Below are 23,034 nucleotides of genomic sequence, written 5' to 3'. Positions count from 1 at the left end.
GGGACTTCAACTTAATCGCTTGTTGATCGAAGGCGACTAATCGACTGGCAACTGAATTAAAAGACGTTCTATTTTCTGTGGTTGAAATAATTGAACACATCCATCAATCTGATTCGGCCTAGTTGCTTCGATTTAGTGGCAAATGCAGCGAGTCGATTTAGTCGTGCGACTAAATCGACTAAGTGTAAACGCCCCATTAGAAACAAAATATTAAATTTGATGCTAAGAAGGTTGTAGTAAACTTGACACTGAAAAACTTTTTATTGAGAAAACTGACGAGTTATGGGGCGTTTACACTTAGTCGATTTGCGTTCCATTCAGTTGAATTGACGTCACTTTCAACTCAATCGACCGTGTAAACGGGACTTCAACTTAATCGCTTATTGATCAAAGGCGACTAATCGACTGGCAACTGAATTGAAAGATGTTCTATTTTCTGTGGTCGATTCGATCAGATTGCCTAGCGAATACGACTACATTGCCTAATGTAAACACCTGATTCCAAAACATTCCTGATTCCAAACCAGAGGAGAGCGAGTCGATAATCAGCATTCAATTTTGGTTGAAACAATTGAACACATCCATCGATCTGATTCGGCCTAGTTGCTTCGATTTAGTCGCAAATGCAGCGAGTCGATTTAGCCGTGCGACTAAATCGACCAAGTGTAAACGCCCCATTAGTCAACAAATTATCTTTGAAACATTAATAAATAAACTCAAATACGATTGGTATGCAGAAATGGTCTATAATGATAAAAATTAACACGATTAAATCATGGAGAGGAACGTTTTGTGATGAGTAAAATAAGAGAATATCTTAAAGTTTGTTGAGAAACCCCAGACATTATTCGACAACACTTTGAATCACGTAGACCTATCTTTGTGTATGAAACTTTTCGTAGAGGTCATGGTGGAAACTTGTAGTGCACTTTCCTCTGGTGCGAGGAGTCCCTAATTCGATTCCCGAAAGTAAGTTTGTGATGGACATTTTACCTATGAGTTTTCTCGGAGTTCGCTTTTTATTTTGTACGGGTATCGCATTACCTTTTGCTCTGAAAATTTTCGCCAATTGAAGAGTTGGATAAAGGGAAACATGAAGAGATGTAGTTTCATGAATGGTAAAATCCAGAACGAAATCCTGTAAATCATAGGGAAGAAATTGTTCCTCACATATGTAACAAAATCAAATCTGAAAACCCTCCTCTGTCCTCTATCATGTCTGATGGTTCTCGTGATGTGAGTGGTGAAAAACAATTGAGTATTTATGTTGAGTGGATTGATATGCGTCAGAAATAGTGAGAAATCCTTTGCACTGGGTGCATAAACTAGAAGTACTGTTTTCGCAGTCACTTCCAGGAAGGTCAAGATTAAAAATTTAAGGTAAAATTTTCTGCTCTGTTCGAGACTAATGCTGGTAGTCCTGATAAACATTAAAACCTTGTTTCCCACCAGGGCCGGATCTTGAATCCTGCGAACTACGCATTCTCAGGAGGCGTCAGGTGAGAGGACGCCAAACTGGAAAATGAATTTTGTGTTTTACATGTGAATATTTATCACAAACAATGTTATGATGAAACAATTTCCAAATAACTTTAAATAACTGACACAGAATCATAGTCATACGTCTTGCAAATAAAATCAGAAAAATAAACATACTGCTGAACAAGACTGCACTTATTCAATAAAAACTTTAAATAAATATTGTACAGACTGAGATACAGATAAAATACATCAAAACGAGAATAAAGTCGAATCTTTGCATTTTGGCTGTAAAACACCCCTTTACAATTGAAATGGATCATACAGCAATGTCATACTCACAAGGGAAGATAGTTTGAAGAAAATTTCCCAGGACGCAGGGAGATTTAGGATAATTTTTTAAAAAGGGAAAAAGGGAAATTTTACGAATATGAGATAAAATCTACCGAAATTTAGATTTTCAATAGATGTCAAATTAAGCACTAGGGCAGTACTACTAAAGACAGTGTCACTCTTTTCACAATCCCATCATATGCACAAAATAAAAATATAACAGACTCTTCATTTCTCCCTAACAACTCTTCCGCGACCCTGCTAGAGAATATCATTGCCTTTCAAATGGGAAAGTATCAACAAACAAAAGGAAGTCAACTGCAAATGTTGCTTATGGATTGGATGACATTATCTCAGTAGAAAGAAATGTCTTGAAGGGTGCACTACCTTGTCATAAACAGTATCCCCACATAGTACTTCGGTTCAATGACCACAGTTAAGGGCTGAGAAAGGTCAGTAAATGAAATGCACATTATCGAAATTTGAGCGATTAGGCTTTTATTGTCCATTGATCCAGAGAGGAGGGCGAATTCTGAGAAAAGACGGGCTGTACAAATGGAATTTTTGATCGTTTCTGAAGGAAATTTTAACTTAATTTCCTTATATGAGTGACTCACATCACTGCCCACTGCTTAATGCTCATTTTGTTAATGTGTATTAGTCCATTCGTCATTCCTCAACATTGTCGTTTCTAAGCTGAGTCGTTTCGTGTTTTTTTGTTTTTATTTATAATGTATGTTTTCACTTTTCAATAGTAGTAGTATCAATGTTCATGTAATAACAATGGCCAACGACAAAAACATGAACTTTTTATCCAGTTCCGGATCTAGAAATTTAGGGTTCCCGTAAGAAAATATGAAAGGACCCCCCTCTAGGTTCAATTATTTTTTATAGTACATTTTAATGAAATATCCCTAGTGTTCTATTTGCTACTGAATAGAGATTCAAATACTTACGTTTTACAAGAAATCCTTCCTTCTCGACTTATCTCCGTAAACTCCCATATAAGATCTCTCTTCTCAATGGTCGAAGCCTCTCATCGTTCATTGCCAACATTCCCAAGTCGCTCATTCTCTCCTATGTCATTGACATATTAAATAGCTCTTGACCCTCTTTAAGACTGAGAATGGTCTTTCAGCGGAAGCCACAATCACGGATCACGTCAGGAATAAAAGTATTCAAATCTTCAGGATAGCTCGGGGCAATAGTATTAAACTCGACACATAGTAATACTGCCAATTCAAGAACAGTGTTGATCTTTGAAATATGGTTTTTAAGTCCAGTGAGAAGGGAAATTAATTCCAATGGTCTTGCTGGAACTTCTTTTGTAGTTTTTCAGACTTCACTAAAATTTCTTTGTCTGGAAGGTTCACAAGTACTTTCAAAATATGATTGAAAAAATTCATCAAGAATTGTCTGAAATGATGTAAAACGGTTCTTTATTTCATTGTACATGATATCTAGAAGTCTATTGTAAACATTAACCCTGAAAAAAGCCTCTGTGTCCGAAAACCGATGATCTTCTATCAGTTCATCGAAGTGCTTTTTTAAAAACTTCGGGTTGCTTTTTTGTACGAATACAGAGTTGATTTTCTACTTCGCAGCAACAGTTGTAGCCTCTTATTTTATTTGATGATATTCTTTTCTCATTTAGGGAGATCCGGGTTCGATTCCCGGCGGGAGCTCAGGTGATTCGGATTCCACGTTAATTAGTAGGTCCCGTCTCATAGCCTAGCTGCTGAAAGGGACATTAAACTCAAAATCAACTCAGCTCTTCTCTCATTTTCTTCAATTCCTTTCGGCTCTCTTCAAGATTGCTTAAAGCTTTCTCAAGGTCGATTTGTTTAGTTTGGAGAAGTTACGATGCGATATTCAGTTGTGAAAATTTTTTTGAGAGTACCACAGTCAGAAACACAAAATCGAAGGAACCCATGACTTTAGCCAATCACTCTGCTTATGATACCTCGTTAGCCCTTTTACTTGTCAGTGATAGTTTTCGGAGAGTTTTCCTTACATCAGCATACCTCAACTTGATAACTACAATGGACTGATACCGTTCGGCCCATTTGATTGGATTGAGCTTTTTCAAAGTGACATCTGATTCTCCTGTCAATGGTGACAGAATATCGCACCTATTTATACTTTGACCAAAAATATATTCAAATCCTGGAACGTTGTGAAGTAACTGGCAACTTCTTTTACACCTTTGACGACATCATTAATGGCAAGGTTTAGAATATATACCGCACAGTGAATATACGAGAAGTCAAAAGGTAAAGGGACTTTTGAGAAAAGGTACATTTATTCCAATGACAGAAAACTGAAATATACATTATCTTTCTACATAATCTCCCTGCACTTTGACGCATTTTTTCCAACGTTTCACAAGTTTCTCTGATTCCGATGAAAGAAAAGTTTTTCGCCTCCATTTGTAACCAATCTTGCATCGCATAAATGACTCCTGCATCGATTGCAAATCATCTGCCTCTAAGCGCTTCCTTCAATGGTCCAAACATTTGAAAATCGCTTGGAGCCTAGTCTGGACTGTAGTGCGGGTGTTCCAGCAATTCGAATTCCCAACTCCTTTATTGTTTTGACCGTCCGTTTGGCAGAATGTGGCCGAGCGTTGTCTTGCTGCAGGATGACACCTTTTCGCAGTTTTCCACGACATTTGGATCTGATTGCAAGTTTCAGTTTAGTTCGCAACACATCACAATAGTTCTCACTGTTCACAGTTTCGTGCGAAAAATTGCAGAAGTCCCTTTACTTTTTCACTAACCCGCGCATATAGCTCGTTCCTCAATTTCTTGAAGTCTCTTCTGAAGACCTGAGCAAGCACCACTCATGACAGCAACGACATCATATTCCTGCCCTCTGCATTTATTCGCAGAAAATCACAATTTCTCCAAATGACTAAACAGTAGAGTTGCAAATCTGGATGCAGTTGGATTTCTTACATGTAAAAACCCTAAATACACTTCTTCAATCTCAATTTGTCTAGAAACTTTGTTTTCTAAGCTATCGTTTACTGCTGTAAAATTTACATAGCTAATAACGAAACTCATTTGAATATTCTTTGATAAATCTTGAGTCGTATCAATGATTAATGAGAAAAATGTCACTCTTTTAATTTCCTTCAACAAATTAGCTTCTAAGTGTGAAGACAGGAAATGGATGATTTGATTTTGAATATTATGGCTGAAATGCTTAATATGCCCTTTGAAGTATTAAGAGACATCTCGTGCGTCATAGTCAGTTCTGGTAACTCATTACTTGGTTCAAATAATTAAACTATTGGAAAAAATATCACTTTTTTCCAAGTGTTTTAAAAATTAGTATTTACAGGCAAGGTGCACGGGTACCTTTGAAAGCCCTTGGGACGTTAGGATCCGGGCCTCTCGCTACGCGGGGTCGTGCGGTTTATAGATCCGGTGTCACAGGGATTTTTTACCCCTGGAAAGTTTTACCCCCTGGAAAATTTTACCCCCTGGAAATCTTTACCCCCTTGTCGGTTTCTGGTAACTTCAAAGGAAAAGTAAAAAATCACATTAAAAATTCATATAATTGAATGTGATCTCTCAGTGTATGCACTCACTTTGGTCAAGATGGCTTTAAATCCGAAGATTTGGTAGGGGGGTAAAAATTTCCTAGTAAATTATTACTTCCCTGTCGGTTATTGGTTACTTCAAAGACAAACTCAAATGTTACATTATAAATTGATACAACTCTGTAGTATCTCTTAACAGACACAGTCACTTTAGCCAAGATGGCTTTAAATCCGAAGATTTGGTAGGGGGGTAAAAATTTCCTAGGAAATTATAACCTCCCTGTCGGTTATTAGTTACTTCAAAGACAAATACAAATGTTACATTATAAATTGATACCACTCTGTAGTATTTCTTAACAGACACAGTCACTTTAGCCAAGATGGCTTTAAATCCGAAGATTTGGTAGGGGGGTAAAAATTTCCTAGGAAATTATTACCTCCCTGTCGGTTATTGGTTACTTCAAAGACAAACTCAAATGTTAAATCATAAATAGATACCACTCTGTAGTATCTCTTAACAGACACAGTCACTTTGGCCAAGATAGCTTTAAATCCGAAGATTTGGTAGGGGGGTAAAAATTTCCTAGGAAATTATTACCTCCCTGTCGGCTATTGGTTACTTCAAAGACAAACACAAATGTTATATTACAAATTGATACCACTCTGTAGTATCTCTTAACAGACACAGTCACTTTAGCCAAGATGGCTTTAAATACGAAGATTTGGTAGGGGGGTAAAAATTTCCTAGGAAATTATTACCTCCCTGTCGGCTATTGGTTACTTCAAAGACAAACACAAATGTTATATTATAAATTGATACCACTCTGTAGTATCTCTTAACAGACACAGTCACTTTAGCCAAGATGGCTTTAAATCCGAAGATTTGGTAGCGGGGTAAAAATTTCCTAGGAAATTATTACCTCCCTGTCGGTTATTGGTTACTTCAAAGACAAACTCAAATGTTATATTATAAATTGATACCACTCTGTAGTATCTCTTAACAGACACAGTCACTTTGGCCAAGATGGCTTTAAATTCGAAGATTTGGTAGGGGGGTAAAATTTCCTAGGAAATTATTACCTCCCTGTCGGTTATTGGTTACTTCAAAGACAAACTCAAATGTTATATTATAAATTGATACCACTCTGTAGTATCTCTTAACAGACACAGTCACTTTGGCCAAGATGGCTTTAAATTCGAAGATTTGGTAGGGGGGTAAAAATTTCCTAGGAAATTATTACCTCCCTGTCGGTTATTGGTTACTTAAAGGCAAACTCAAATGTTATATCATAAATAGATACCACTCTGTAGTATCTCTTAACAGACACAGTCACTTTGGCCAAGATAGCTTTAAATCCGAAGATTTGGTAGGGGGGTAAAAATTTCCTAGGAAATTATTACCTCCCTGTCGGCTATTGGTTACTTCAAAGACAAACTCAAATGTTATATTACAAATTGATACCACTCTGTAGTATCTCTTAACAGACACAGTCACTTTAGCCAAGATGGCTTTAAATCCGAAGATTTGGTAGCGGGGTAAAAATTTCCTAGGAAATTATTACCTCCCTGTCGGCTATTGGTTACTTCAAAGACAAACACAAATGTTATATTATAAATTGATACCACTCTGTAGTATCTCTTAACAGACACAGTCACTTTAGCCAAGATGGCTTTAAATCCGAAGATTTGGTAGCGGGGTAAAAATTTCCTAGGAAATTATTACCTCCCTGTCGGTTATTGGTTACTTCAAAGACAAACTCAAATGTTATATTATAAATTGATACCACTCTGTAGTATCTCTTAACAGACACAGTCACTTTGGCCAAGATGGCTTTAAATTGGAAGATTTGGTAGGGGGGTAAAAATTTCCTAGGAAATTATTACCTCCCTGTCGGTTATTGGTTACTTCAAAGACAAACTCAAATGTTATATTATAAATTGATACCACTCTGTAGTATCTCTTAACAGACACAGTCACTTTGGCCAAGATGGCTTTAAATTCGAAGATTTGGTAGGGGGGTAAAAATTTCCTAGGAAATTATTACCTCCCTGTCGGTTATTGGTTACTTCAAAGACAAACTCAAATGTTATATCATAAATAGATACCACTCTGTAGTATCTCTTAACAGACACAGTCACTTTGGCCAAGATAGCTTTAAATCCGAAGATTTGGTAGGGGGGTAAAAATTTCCTAGGAAATTATTACCTCCCTGTCGGCTATTGGTTACTTCAAAGACAAACTCAAATGTTATATTACAAATTGATACCACTCTGTAGTATCTCTTAACAGACACAGTCACTTTAGCCAAGATGGCTTTAAATACGAAGATTTGGTAGGGGGGTAAAAATTTCCTAGGAAATTATTACCTCCCTGTCGGCTATTGGTTACTTCAAAGACAAACACAAATGTTATATTATAAATTGATACCACTCTGTAGTATCTCTTAACAGACACAGTCACTTTAGCCAATATGGCTTTAAATCCGAAGATTTGGTAGGGGGGTAAAAATTTCCTAGGAAATTATTACCTCCCTGTCGGTTATTGGTTACTTCAAAGACAAACTCAAATGTTATATTATAAATTGATACCACTCTGTAGTATCTCTTAACAGACACAGTCACTTTGGCCAAGATGGCTTTAAATTCGAAGATTTGGTAGGGGGGTAAAAATTTCCTAGGAAATTATTACCTCCCTGTCGGTTATTGGTTACTTCAAAGACAAACTCAAATGTTATATTATAAATTGATACCACTCTGTAGTATCTCTTAACAGACACAGTCACTTTAGCCAAGATGGCTTTAAATTCGAAGATTTGGTAGGGGGGTAAAAATTTCCTAGGAAATTATTACCTCCCTGTCGGTTATTGGTTACTTCAAAGACAAACTCAAATGTTATATCATAAATAGATACCACTCTGTAGTATCTCTTAACAGACACAGTCACTTTAGCCAAGATGGCTTTAAATCCGAAGATTTGGTAGGGGGGTAAAAATTTCCTAGGAAATTATTACCTCCCTGTCGGCTATTGATTACTTCAAAGACAAACACAAATGTTATATTACAAATTGATACCACTCTGTAGTATCTCTTAACAGACACAGTCACTTTAGCCAAGATGGCTTTAAATACGAAGATTTGGTAGGGGGGTAAAAATTTCCTAGGAAATTATTACCTCCCTGTCGGCTATTGGTTACTTCAAAGACAAACACAAATGTTATATTATAAATTGATACCACTCTGTAGTATCTCTTAACAGACACAGTCACTTTAGCCAAGATGGCTTTAAATCCGAAGATTTGGTAGCGGGGTAAAAATTTCCTAGGAAATTATTACCTCCCTGTCGGTTATTGGTTACTTCAAAGACAAATACAAATGTTATATTATAAATTGATACCACTCTGTAGTATCTCTTAACAGACACAGTCACTTTGGCCAAGATGGCTTTAAATTCGAAGATTTGGAAGGGGGGTAAAAATTTCCTAGGAAATTATTACCTCCCTGTCGGTTATTGGTTACTTCAAAGACAAACTCAAATGTTATATTATAAATTGATTCCACTCTGTAGTATCTCTTAACAGACACAGTCACTTTGGCCAAGATGGCTTTAAATTCGAAGATTTGGTAGGGGGGTAAAAATTTCCTAGGAAATTATTACCTCCCTGTCGGTTATTGGTTACTTCAAAGACAAACTCAAATGTTATATCATAAATAGATACCACTCTGTAGTATCTCTTAACAGACACAGTCACTTTGGCCAAGATAGCTTTAAATCCGAAGATTTGGTAGGGGGGTAAAAATTTCCTAGGAAATTATTACCTCCCTGTCGGCTATTGGTTACTTCAAAGACAAACTCAAATGTTATATTACAAATTGATACCACTCTGTAGTATCTCTTAACAGACACAGTCACTTTAGCCAAGATGGCTTTAAATCCGAAGATTTGGTAGGGGGGTAAAAATTTCCTAGGAAATTATTACCTCCCTGTCGGCTATTGGTTACTTCAAAGACAAACACAAATGTTATATTATAAATTGATACCACTCTGTAGTATCTCTTAACAGACACAGTCACTTTAGCCAAGATGGCTTTAAATCCGAAGATTTGGTAGGGGGGTAAAAATTTCCTAGGAAATTATTACCTCCCTGTCGGTTATTGGTTACTTCAAAGACAAACTCAAATGTTATATTATAAATTGATACCACTCTGTAGTATCTCTTAACAGACACAGTCACTTTGGCCAAGATGGCTTTAAATTCGAAGATTTGGTAGGGGGTAAAAATTTCCTAGGAAATTATTACCTCCCTGTCGGTTATTGGTTACTTCAAAGACAAACTCAAATGTTATATCATAAATAGATACCACTCTGTAGTATCTCTTAACAGACACAGTCACTTTGGCCAAGATAGCTTTAAATCCGAAGATTTGGTAGGGGGGTAAAAATTTCCTAGGAAATTATTACCTCCCTGTCGGCTATTGGTTACTTCAAAGACAAACACAAATGTTATATTACAAATTGATACCACTCTGTAGTATCTCTTAACAGACACAGTCACTTTAGCCAAGATGGCTTTAAATGCGAAGATTCGGTAGGGGGTAAAAATTTTCTAGGAAATTATTACGTCCCTGTCGGCTATTGGTTAGTTCAAAGACAATCTCAAATGTTGCATTATAAATTGATACCACTCCGTAGAATCTATTAACAGACATACTCACTTTGGGTAAGATGGCTTTAAATTCTAAGATTTGGCAGGGGGGGTAAAAACATCCTAGGAAATTATACCCACATGTCGGTTTTTGATTACTCCAATGTAGTGCTCTCAAACGCGTCTCGGGTCGGGTTACGGGTCTGGTCGGATCAGGTCAAATCAGGTCGGTTTGTGGGGTGGGGTCAGTCGGGTCAGCAAGGGTCGCGTTGTCGGGTTAGTCTACTTGGGTCGAGTCAGTTGGGTCAGCTCGGGTCGGGTTGTCGGGTTGGGTCAATCGGGTCAAGTCGGATCGGATTATCGAGTCGGGTCAGTCGGGTCAGCTTGGGTCGGGTTGTCGGATCGGGTCAATCGGGTCAGTTCACTTTGGTCAACTGAGTTTAGGTTGAGCTTAAACTCGGCTGGAGTCTAAAACTGCTGTTTTTTACTAGCTGTCTAATTGAAAATAGCAATTTTCTATTGATTTTATAGAAACCATAAATCTATTTTGAACACTTGAAGCTAGTACTTTTATGGTAAATGCTTATTTTTGTAATTGTGTGTACTTTAAGTTTTAAATGTGGAAGATTGATTTTACCAATCGACTGTAATATGAATATCTACGCCAATATGGAGTCTGGATTTAGAACAAAACTAGAAGTTGTTTAAGTAAGGCCAAAAGAAAGATTGGATATGGACGACCAAGCCCAAGCAGGGCTGCGGTTGCTCAGTGGTAGAGAATTCATCTCTGGTGCATAGTGTAGATGGTTCGATCCCAGCTTGTGCTAAGTAGGCTTTGGGGTGGAGAAACGCCGTGTAGTGGGTTTTCTCGGGGTTCTCCTGTTTCCTCCCACTTTCTTCATTCCACCGTTTCATTCATTTCTCATGGTCACCATATCCCTTAGCCTCGGTGCAGAATCGAGGGACCTTAAACTGAATATTTCATTTTATTTCACCAAGCCCAAGGACATCGATACAAGAACAAGATAAAGATTGGATATGCAAGACGAATTGCATAGTAATCTTGCTCTTGGCCTTCCTTTGGTGATCACCAAGTAGCGACGAGTGTATTTTCTTGCTTTCCGTATAGTATGAAAGACCATAATCAAAATCACACTTGGTCTTCATTTGTACCGATGAGGCGAGCATTCTTGGCTCTTGTATAGTATGAAAGACCACCAAAACTACGAAATACAGGACCAATACTTGACTGCAAGACAAAGAATAAGACGCAGTATTGATGACCAAGACCCAGGGAGCGAATCGTTTGAATTTTATTTGTTGGGCTGAAAGTGATGAAATAAAATTAGTACTTTATAATTAAATATCATACTGTATTTTTAAATTTTAAATTACAAAATTCATTTTATGTATCTTCTTACGTGCAACTATATATACTGTAAAATACGTTTTAATTAATGAGAAAGAAAAATCAAAGTGGCACGGGTCCCGGAATCATAAGAACCTATTTTGGAATGAAACTTGAAGGGTTGGAAAAAATCACAGGTGTTATCCTGTTTCCTCAACCCTTATCATTGTAGTTAAACGATTTCCTTTTGTTTCCGCCAAGAGACTCTTGCTACTGCATTCCGAGAAGACCCCCTGCCGTCCGAGCAGGTAAGAACACTGACCTTGAAGAAAATTTTCGTCACATAGAACTAAAGCAAGAAAAAAAATTTTTTTTTCCCACGTCGGCCGTTGTTAATAGTTATAAAAAGAAATAACCAAACCTCAAAAGTGCCAAATATTCATTAAGATGCATATACAAATCCCCCGTTCGATCTAGCTAGTGGTTAACGTGTAAGACTTCGGTACACGTGGTCCGGGCTTAATTCCCAATGTGAGTGCATTTTGGCGTTCACCCAGTGTCGTGACCATAGTGCTCTCAAACGGATCGGGTTGACCCGACCCGACGCGTGACCCGACCCGACCCGACTCGGATCGGGTGAGCTCGGGTCGGGTTACGGGTCTGGTCGGGTCGGGTTGTCGGGTCGGATCAGCTCGGGCCGGGTTGTCGGGTCAGGTCAATCAGGTTGGATCACGGTTCGGGTCAGTCGGGTCTGGTCAGTCAATTCGGGTCACGGTTCGGGTCGGGTCGGTCTTCAACCCGACCCGACCCGACCCGACCCGACCCGTTGAGAGCACTACTCTAAAGACATCAAATGTTACATTATAAATTATTACCATTCTGTGTTGTTCGTTAACGGAGGCATTCACTTTGGTCAATATGACTTTATGTCCGAAAATTTGATAGTGGGTAATATTTTCCTGAGATATTTATACCGCCTGTCGGTTATTTGTTTACTTCAAAGATAGTATCAATTGTTATATTATAAATTGATGCTACTCCGTGTTATTTCTTAACAGACGCAATCATTCTGGTCAAGATTGCTTTATGTCCGAAAATTTGGCTTCATGACCAAAAACTTGATAGTCGGTAATGTTTTCCTAGGAAATAATTGCTTTTCCAGTTTTGCACGTGATTTGCTGTCTGACGACGGTGTCTGAAGAAAAATATGAAATGAAATCTATTAGTTTTACGTCCTACGGCTATGCCGGTTAGGATAAAGGAGTTGAGTTGTTGATTTTAGTTTAGCGTCCCTTTCAGCAGCGAGGCTATATGAGACGTGGACCTACTGATTAACGTGGAATCCGAACCACGTGAGCTCCCGCCGGGCCGGTTAGGATAAAGGAGACAGTGATTATGAAAAATGAATGAAATGGTGGAACGAAGAAAGTGGGATTAAACGGTAGAACCCCGAGAATGCCCACAAGTACAGTGTTTGTCCACCATAAACTCCACATGGCGCGAGCTGGGATCGAACCAGTGATCCCAAGCACCAGAGGTGAACACTCTACCACTGAGCCACCGCGCCCCCCAGGTGTCTTAAGATGGTTGCAGTGTCAAAGTGGTAATTTCTATTAATTGTTTTCTTATTATAACAATGAAATTTGTATAAGTTGCTCTTCAAGAGGAACAATTCAAATCTTACATATTAGCGGCCTAGTATAAAAGGAGGAAGAAACTTTCCTCCGAAACACTGAACTGTTAAAAAAAATTTCATAGTTTCGTTCGTGAAAGCAGCTCTTGACTTGTTCTACTAGTAGTCGAGATTTAAGGATTTAGTAGCGTCGAAAGGAAAATATTGATTTTGAAACTCGATTTTACTCTTTTGACAGTGTGGAACACGTAGGAAGAAAAATATATAGAGAATAAACAATCTTTTGAAACAAAGGTAAGTAAATCTAACTTTAAATTTTGTTATAGAGAATAAACAATCTTTTGAAACAGAGGTTAGTAAATCTAACTTTAAATTTTGTTATTTGCAACTGAGAAAGCAGACTTTGATTCCAAAATATAACCTAGTTTGCAGTGTAAAATATTAGATATTAGTTGCCTTATAATCTTGATAACTACTATTACACAGTTTATAACATAAATGATTGTAAACATAAAACACATCTTTCAATTAAAAACAACGTTGTTGCAATTTATTCCTCTCTCTGTCCCTATATACACATGGTAGACAATTTATCGTGAACATCCGCTATAACGGGTTTAGACAGAAATTCACAAGTGTTGCCAACCAAATATAAATTTATATTTTTTCAAATGGCACTACGTCAGTTTATTCCACATTTCTAACCATGTTAAATGTAAACTTAAAATACTACTTTTATTAATCAGTGTTACAAGCTAAAGATATTATGGTATCACAAACATCCGAAGTTTGGAAGCCTCTAACGCAGACACAGCACAACAGAGATGCACAGGATAATATAGTTCGAAAGAACTTTAGCGCTGAATATCATGGTCATGGTATAACGTTTTTCGAATGAATAGAAACGAAGTTACAGGGGTTGAAAAATTGAATTTTTTGAAAATCTTTATTTACAAAAATCTTAGGTAAATATTATATCTAGTTACATGTGTGATTTGCAAGGAACGTTCAAATTATTTTACCGTTTACAACACTTCGATTTCTCTAACCGTACCGGAGATATAATAAAAATTCATAAAGTTGTCAACACTGTTGAAAATGGCGTAGCTAGCTAGTGCGAGCTAGCCACCAGAACAACGTACAAGGCTTGTAAAAAGAAGATTCTCAAGTCGTATGTACAACCGCTGAACTTAGAAACTTAAAGCTTGGTCAGTACATGGGATCTAAGACGTGATATATCACAGAGAATCGATTTTTGGAATTTCAAAGCGGAAGCGAAGAATACGTATGAAAATTATCTTATAAAAACGTGTACATTTTCGGGCTCTATTAAACCCCAGTCATCAAATTTGGTATTTCAACATCTCCTTTAAAATAAAAATAAGTTTTATCTTTCTTTATATATTACCTCCCTATGAACTTTCGAAAATAAAACCATCCTTCATCTTGGCCAAAGTGACTGAGTCTGTTAAGAGATACTACAGAGTGGTATCAATTTATAATATAACATTTGAGTTTGTCTTTGAAGTAACCAATAGCCGACAGGGAGGTAATAATTTCCTAGGAAATTTTTACCCCCCTACCAAATCTTTGGATATAAAGCCATCTTGGCTAAAGTGACTGTGTCTGTTAAGAGATACTACAGAGTGGTATCATTTTATGATATGACATTTGAGTTTGTCTTTGAAGTAACCAATAGCCGACAGGGAGGTAATAATTTCCTAGGAAATTTTTACCCCCCTACCAAACCTTCGGATTTAAAGCCATCTTGGCCAAAGTGACTGTGTCTGTTAAGAGATACTACGTAGTGGTATCAATTTATGATATAACATTTGAGTTTGTCTTTGAAGTAACCAATAGCCGACAGGGAGGTAATAATTTCCTAGGAAATTTTTACCCCCCTACCAAATCTTCGGATATAAAGCCATCTTGGCTAAAGTGACTGTGTCTGTTAAGAGATACTACAGAGTGGTATCAATTTGTAATATAACATTTGAGTTTGTCTTTGAAGTAACCAATAGCCGACAGGGAGGTAATAATTTCCTAGGAAATTTTTACCCCCCTACCAAATCTTCGGATTTAAAGCCATCTTGGCTAAAGTGACTATGTCTGTTAAGAGATACTACTTAGTGGTATCAATTTATAATATAACATTTGTATTTGTCTTTGAAGTAATCAATAGCCGACAGGGAGGTAATAATCTCCTAGGAAATTATTACCCCCTACCAAATCTTCGGATATAAAGCCATCTTGGCTAAAGTGACTGTGTCTGTTAAGAGATACTACTTAGTGGTATCAATTTATAATATAGCATTTGTATTTGTCTTTGAAGTAACCAATAGCCGAGAGGGAGGTAATAATTTCCTAGGAAATTTTTACCCCCCTACCGAATCTTTGGATTTAAAACCATCTTGGCTAAAGTGACTATGTCTGTTAAGAGATACTACTTAGTGGTATCAATTTATAATATAACATTTGTATTTGTCTTTGAAGTAATCAATAGCCGACAGGGAGGTAATAATCTCCTAAAAAATTATTACCCCCCTACCAAATCTTCGGATATAAAGCCATCTTGGCTAAAGTGACTATGTCTGTTAAGAGATACTACTTAGTGGTATCAATTTATAATATAACATTTGTATTTGTCTTTGAAGTAATCAATAGCCGACAGGGAGGTAATAATCTCCTAGGAAATTATTACCCCCTACCAAATCTTCGGATTTAAAGCCATCTTGGCTAAAGTGACTGTGTCTGTTAAGAGATACTACTTAGTGGTATGAATTTATAATATAACATTTGTATTTGTCTTTGAAGTAATCAATAGCCGACAGGGAGGTAATAATCTCCTAGGAAATTATTACCCCCCACCAAATCTTCGGATATAAAGCCATCTTGGCTAAAGTGACTGTGTCTGTTAAGAGATACTACTTAGTGGTATCAATTTATAATATAACATTTGTATTTGTCTTTGAAGTAAACAATAGCCGACAGGGAGGTAATAATTTCCTAGGAAATTTTTACCCCCCTACCAAATCTTCGGATTTAAAGCCATCTTGGCCAAAGTGACTGTGTCTGTTAAGAGATACTACGTAGTGGTATCAATTTGTAATATAACATTTGTATTTGTCTTTGAAGTAATCAATAGCCGACAGGGAGGTAATAATTTCCTAGGAAATTTTTACCCCCCTACCAAATCTTCGGATATAAATCCATCTTGGCTAAAGTGACTGTGTCTGTTAAGAGATACTACAGAGTGGTGTCAATTTATAATATAACATTTGAGTTTGTCTTTGAAGTAACCAATAGCCGACAAGGAGGTAATAATTTCCTAGGAAATATTTACCCCCCTACCAAATCTTCGGATTTAAAGCCATCTTGGCTAAAGTGACTGTGTCTGTTAAGAGATACTACAGAGTGGTATCAATTTGTAATATAACATTTGAGTTTGTCTTTGAAGTAACCAATAGCCGACAGGGAGGTAATAATTTCCTAGGAAATTTTTAACCCCCTACCAAATCTTCGGATATAAAGCCATCTTGGCTAAAGTGACTGTGTCTGTTAAGAGATACTACAGAGTGGTATCAATTTATAATATAACATTTGTATTTGTCTTTGAAGTAAACAATAGCCGACAGGGAGGTAATAATTTCCTAGGAAATTATTACCCCCCTACCAAATCTTCGGATATAAAGCCATCTTGGCTAAAGTGACTGTGTCTGTTAAGAGATACTACAGAGTGGTATCAATTTGTAATATAACATTTGTATTTGTCTTTGAAGTAATCAATAGCCGACAGGGAGGTAATAATTTCCTAGGAAATTTTTACCCCCCTACCAAATCTTCGGATATAAATCCATCTTGGCTAAAGTGACTGTGTCTGTTAAGAGATACTACAGAGTGGTGTCAATTTATAATATAACATTTGAGTTTGTCTTTGAAGTAACCAATAGCCGACAGGGAGGTAATAATTTCCTAGGAAATTTTTACCCCCGTACCAAATCTTCGGATTTAAAGCCATCTTGGCTAAAGTGACTGTGTCTGTTAAGAGATACTACAGAGTGGTATCAATTTGTAATATAACATTTGAGTTTGTCTTTGAAGTAACCAATAGCCGACAGGGAGGTAATAATTTCCTAGGAAATTTTTAACCCCCTACCAAATCTTCGGATATAAAGCCATCTTGGCTAAAGTGACTGTGTCTGTTAAGAGATACGACAGAGTGGTATCAATTTGTAATATAACATTTGAGTTTGTCTTTGAAGTAACCAATAGCCGACAAGGAGGTAATAATTTCCTAGGAAATTTTTACCCCCCTACCAAATCTTCGGATATAAAGCCATCTTGGCTAAAGTGACTGTGTCTGTTAAGAGATACTACAGAGTGGTATCAATTTGTAATATAACATTTGAGTTTGTCTTTGAAGTAACCAATAGCCGACAGGGAGGTAATAATTTTTTAGGAAATTTTTACCCCCCTACCAAATCTTCGGATTTAAAGCCATCTTGGCTAAAGTGACTATGTCTGTTAAGAGATACTACTTAGTGGTATCAATTTATAATATAACATTTGTATTTGTCTTTGAAGTAATCAATAGCCGACAGGGAGGTAATAATCTCCTAGGAAATTATTACCCCCTACCAAATCTTCGGATTTAAAGCCATCTTGGCTAAAGTGACTGTGTCTGTTAAGAGATACTACTTAGTGGTATCAATTTATAATATAACATTTGTATTTGTCTTTGAAGTAACCAATAGCCGACAGGGAGGTAATAATTTCCTAGGAAATTTTTACCCCCCTACCAAATCTTCGGATATAAAGCCATCTTGGCTAAAGTGACTGTGTCTGTTAAGAGATACTACAGAGTGGTATCAATTTGTAATATAACATTTGAGTTTGTCTTTGAAGTAACCAATAGCCGACAGGGAGGTAATAATTTCCTAGGAAATTTTTACCCCCCTACCAAATCTTCGGATATAAAGCCATCTTGGCTAAAGTGACTGTGTCTGTTAAGAGATACTACAGAGTGGTATCAATTTGTAATATAACATTTGAGTTTGTCTTTGAAGTAACCAATAGCCGACAGGGAGGTAATAATTTTTTAGGAAATTTTTACCTCCCTACCAAATCTTCGGATTTAAAGCCATCTTGGCTAAAGTGACTATGTCTGTTAAGAGATACTACTTAGTGGTATCAATTTATAATATAACATTTGTATTTGTCTTTGAAGTAATCAATAGCCGACAGGGAGGTAATAATTTCCTAGGAAATTTTTACCCCCCTACCAAATCTTCGGATTTAAAGCCATCTTGGATAAAGTGACTGTGTCTGTTAAGAGATACTACAGAGTGGTGTCAATTTATAATATAACATTTGAGTTTGTCTTTGAAGTAACCAATAGCCGACAGGGAGGTAATAATTTCCTAGGAAATTATTACCCCCCTACCAAATCTTCGGATATAAAGCCATCTTGGCTAAAGTGACTGTGTCTGTTAAGAGATACTACAGAGTGGTATCAATTTGTAATATAACATTTGTATTTGTCTTTGAAGTAATCAATAGCCCACAGGGAGGTAATAATTTCCTAGGAAATTTTTACCCCCCTACCAAATCTTCGGATATAAATCCATCTTGGCTAAAGTGACTGTGTTTGTTAAGAGATACTACAGAGTGGTGTCAATTTATAATATAACATTTGAGTTTGTCTTTGAAGTAACCAATAGCCGACAGGGAGGTAATAATTTCCTAGGAAATTTTTACCCCCCTACCAAATCTTCGGATATAAAGCCATCTTGGCTAAAGTGACTGTGTCTGTTAAGAGATACTACAGAGTGGTATCAATTTGTAATATAACATTTGAGTTTGTCTTTGAAGTAACCAATAGCCGACAGGGAGGTAATAATTTCCTAGGAAATTTTTACCCCACTACCAAATCTTCGGATTTAAAGCCATCTTGACCAAAGTGAGTGCATACACTGAGAGATCACATTCAATTATATGAATTTTTAATGTGACTTTTGACTTTTCCTTTGAAGTTACCAGAAACCGACAAGGGGGTAAAGATTTCCAGGGGGTAAAATTTTCCAGGGGGTAAAATTTTCCAGGGGGTAAAATTTTCCAGGGGGTAAAACTTTCCAGGGGTAAAAAATCCCTGTGACACCGGCACTGATTTTTATCGGAAAACAAAGCTACGAAACTTGAAAAAACATGAGAAGCAAGTAAAGATTTTAAAAAGTTTTTTTTTTTTTTTTTTTTTTACTTCTGCACATGATTTTGAAAGTGATAATGATACAACAACGGGAGCTGTTGAACATTATAAAGTAATTATTATAAATGTTGAGGTGAAGAAGTTTTTAATACCAGTTACTGATAACGAAGCATTTTTGAAACTGTAAGTTTATTTTACTTGGTTATAGTAGTTTAATTGTTAAATTAAAAGTGAATGGATACAGCTTCTTCGATAACAGGTCTGACTTATATTTAATGAAGGTATTATTTCTAAATTTGTTTAAATTCAATTAGTTTCCACATAGTATATAACTCGAAAGGGTAACTGTAATCGAAATCAAAACTGTAGTCGAAAGGTCATTAGGATTATAAGTAACACATTTTTTTTTTTTCAGAACTCTTACTGTCAATTACAGTAGCGTATACATATGTTCCTTGTATTATAACAATGTAGCAATCGTTACCAATCTATTCCCTTGTATAAAATTTAGATGAGGCTATATCTTCTAAACATTTGGTAACAGTCCTAATGCAAAGTAGGGTTTAGATTAGTAGTATTTGTGTTCAGAGTTGCACCGACGAAGGTGATCCGTTAGTCTGGAAGTCCCAAAACTTTTTAATTTTTAAGAAAAGTAGCACAATTTAAGGGGGCAAATACACAAAATTATTTGCATTTTGTAGGCTATTACGAAAAATCTTCAGACCCAAAAGATACATCTTGGGTGGGCACTGTTTGTGTTTACATTGTGTTACTCATTGCCTGATTTCGAGCGTCTATGTTGGAAACAGACATGAAAGGACTGAATTGCTTTATGAGCTTGAAAAGACCCTGAAAAGAATTAATGAGGGTACTGATTTTGAAGTTCCGCCACTGGATGGAGTATAAATTAAATATCGATTAAGTCAGACACTTTTGAAATTTGTTGGGTACTAAACAATTTCAGCTAAAATTAATAAAGATTTGAAGCACCCCGCCGAACAACATAAAGCTTTACATTTTTGTGATTTCGAGAAAAACTTGTAGCATATTTCAGGAGTACAATAAGAAAAAATAAAACTGGATGCAAGCACCGTGAGATCAACTATATCTCACAGCCTATATCAACTATAAATAATTACTGTTCAATTTTTGAAATCAACTATATCTCAAGAACGATTAAATGCAAGGGCACCGATTTCTCTGTAAATTTGGGGGGCCCATTCAGGTGCAGAAGGTATATATATATGAGGATGTTAAAACAAATTGCATTGAAATTATGCCAAATATTGTATATTCATAAATACAATAGGTGTCCCCACATGAGCTTTGGGGGGCCCGGCCTCCCAGGATTGGCGCTCTCGATTAAATGGACTAGCTTTGATGGCCATTGAAAATTACATACTGAATGAAAATGATTAGGGATGCAATAAAAAGAGATTTTGCCGAATTTACAGCCAGAAAAATGTCATAACATGAACTTTTCAGTAAAAATAGATAAATAAATAAGTAAATAAGCTAATCAGAATTACCATAATCATATCAGTAGAAAATACAATGTAAGTGTGCTTTAAATAAAGCGTAAGAGCATACCACTGTCAAAATCAAGCATGTGTTAATGTTAAACTTGAAGCTCGTGAGTTTTATTCTGTTTTGACTTCTATGTTTCAATACTACTTGACAAAATACATCTTATGTAGGGTCTATATATGTTTGTTGTTTCTTGTGCGTATTGAATAAAGAATGCTGTTAATTATTAAAATTAGAACTTTGTTCCGTATTCATCCACAGTCAATTAGTTATAATTTTGCTATTTTTCGTTAATATTCACAGGAAGACTACAGATATTGAAGAAATTTGCAATTGTAACAATTATTTTGAAGAATTTTTGTCCATTACAACTTTCTAATTTTTATTATTATTTAGGTCGGGGCGCCTGAATATTGTTTGCTTTCACTTAAGAAATATCTAGAATCGGCTCTGTTTCCCATTAGGGGAATTTGTAGACTTAGTCAAATAACGGGAGTTGTTGAACACTATAAAGAAGTTCTCTCTACGTTAGAAGAGAAGAAGACTGAAGGAATTGTCAATATATCTTCAGAATCAGCAGTTAGGCTTTTGAGGTTTTTTTGAAGAAGTATCTATGTTTCCTTGGCTCATAATGGCTATAGATATTATCAGTAGGTTGGAGCTTTCTGACAGGACACTTCAACGCACATTTTCAGTGTCAAAATGGGAAATAATGCAACTCATAAATGAAGACATGAATTTGAATCATATGCTGTCGCTGACCTTAAATTCATTGTACTGCCACGAAACTTACAAGTCAACATCTTCCTGGAAACCCCATTAATTTTAATAAATTTAATACCATAAATAGGCATTTTTGTGCCGCTGGAATAGAACCTGTTACCCACTATTTATCTCAAATTGCAGCACATTAGTTCATGTCATATGACATTTTGAAAATTTGGGGACAGGTGCAGTGCTATCAGCCTTTCTTTAAATTTGTTCCACAATGTCGAGTGAAAGGTACTGTCCTCCACAGAATTTTTTTTTTTGTGGGCACATCTATGCATGAAACCTCAGAAAATAGCAAAATGAGGCATATAATATATCAAATATGGGTAAACTCAGAAAATGGCTAGAAATGGCTAAAAAGCAAAAATGGCTAGTAAACATATTAGTAGCTTTTTCAAAGATTTGTGGCTAGTCAGATTCTCCCAAAGTGCCTAAATTGGAAACCCTATCACCAATATCTCCTTTAGTCTACATATAATAACCGTGGGACGTAAAACAAACATTTCATTTCAGGAGGAAATCAGTAAAATCAGACCCAATTGATTCCAAAGTGAAAAAAAAAAGATTTCCTATAAAAGCCAAGAGCAAAAAATGTAAATTTGTTGAATGTTAACCTTTACAAGTTGTAGTAAGCATGAACAGGGTGTCTACTAAAATTTCAAAATGAAGTTTCGTGACCTTTTCTTTCCCAAACCATAAAATTTAGTCAAATTCTCAAGAGTGAATTTTGGTGGGAATTGGGCTGAATTTTCATGCATGCGATAGAAGCGTGCTTTGCTTGCGATTTGGTAGTGTCTAAAGCCGACCATAGACATTTTTCGTGGTGAATTTTGACGTTTTATAGAACAAAATTTTCCAGTCTATACTTATATTTGTACAGATTAAAAAAAAATCGTGACCCAAATGCTAAATTTCGTGACTTTTTCTTGACTTCATGACCGTTTTCTGATTTCGTGACTTTTTCATGACTTTCGTGACTTTCGTGACCGATAGACACCCTGATGAAGAAATTTTCAAAATACGACACTCCTTATAAGTTTATATATAGTATAAAAACAAACGTTATAGCATTTTACAAAAAATATTTTACATACAATAAAAATATAAGTTGTGTTCTATTGATGATTTTAAGACAATACACATATACGTAATAAGAAGACAGCAAATTACCTGGACAATGAATAGCGTGGTGCAAAGAACGTATACAGACATTTTGGTAAATACAAGACAGAAACACAACTTGAACAGCTTTTAATGTTTATCAAAAAGATCGTTACCTTACTATCTACACTATTATCAATATTATAAACATGCAATAGTTTTATCACACTAAGATAATTTTTATCACTATTGATTCCCTGTTATTATCTTGACGTCGTGTTATTATCTTTTCCCTTTTAGATAATTGGAGTTTTATATTTATTCATTATACTTGAATCGCCTGTTAAATAAATAGAACAATTTGATTTTTGAAGTAAAATTCCTTGGTTGGAAAATGAACAAATGATATTACTTCGTCACTTCCGTTGACAACCAAAATTGCAAGGA

General features: G+C 36.1%; 1 protein-coding gene across 1 annotated transcript in view; it reads right to left on the bottom strand.

Annotated features, from left to right (window-relative positions):
• LOC145662219 (uncharacterized) overlaps nucleotides 1-22,732 on the bottom strand; it is a 71,655-nt gene extending 48,923 nt beyond the window's left edge. The window contains exon 1 of the mRNA XM_081727553.1: nucleotides 22,657-22,732. Coding sequence (XP_081583679.1) covers nucleotides 22,657-22,698 — 42 coding nt within the window. The 5' untranslated portion in view covers nucleotides 22,699-22,732. The remainder of the gene's footprint in view (nucleotides 1-22,656) is intronic.
• Nucleotides 22,733-23,034: the final 302 nt, after the last annotated feature.

This window comes from Thermobia domestica, chromosome 10 (assembly GCF_964235325.1).
Source record: "Thermobia domestica chromosome 10, izTheDome1.hap1.1, whole genome shotgun sequence".
Classification (NCBI taxonomy): Eukaryota; Metazoa; Arthropoda; class Insecta; order Zygentoma; family Lepismatidae; genus Thermobia; species Thermobia domestica.
The sequence above is the reverse complement of the archived record's forward strand: the minus strand, read 5'-3'. Positions and strand labels throughout refer to the sequence as shown.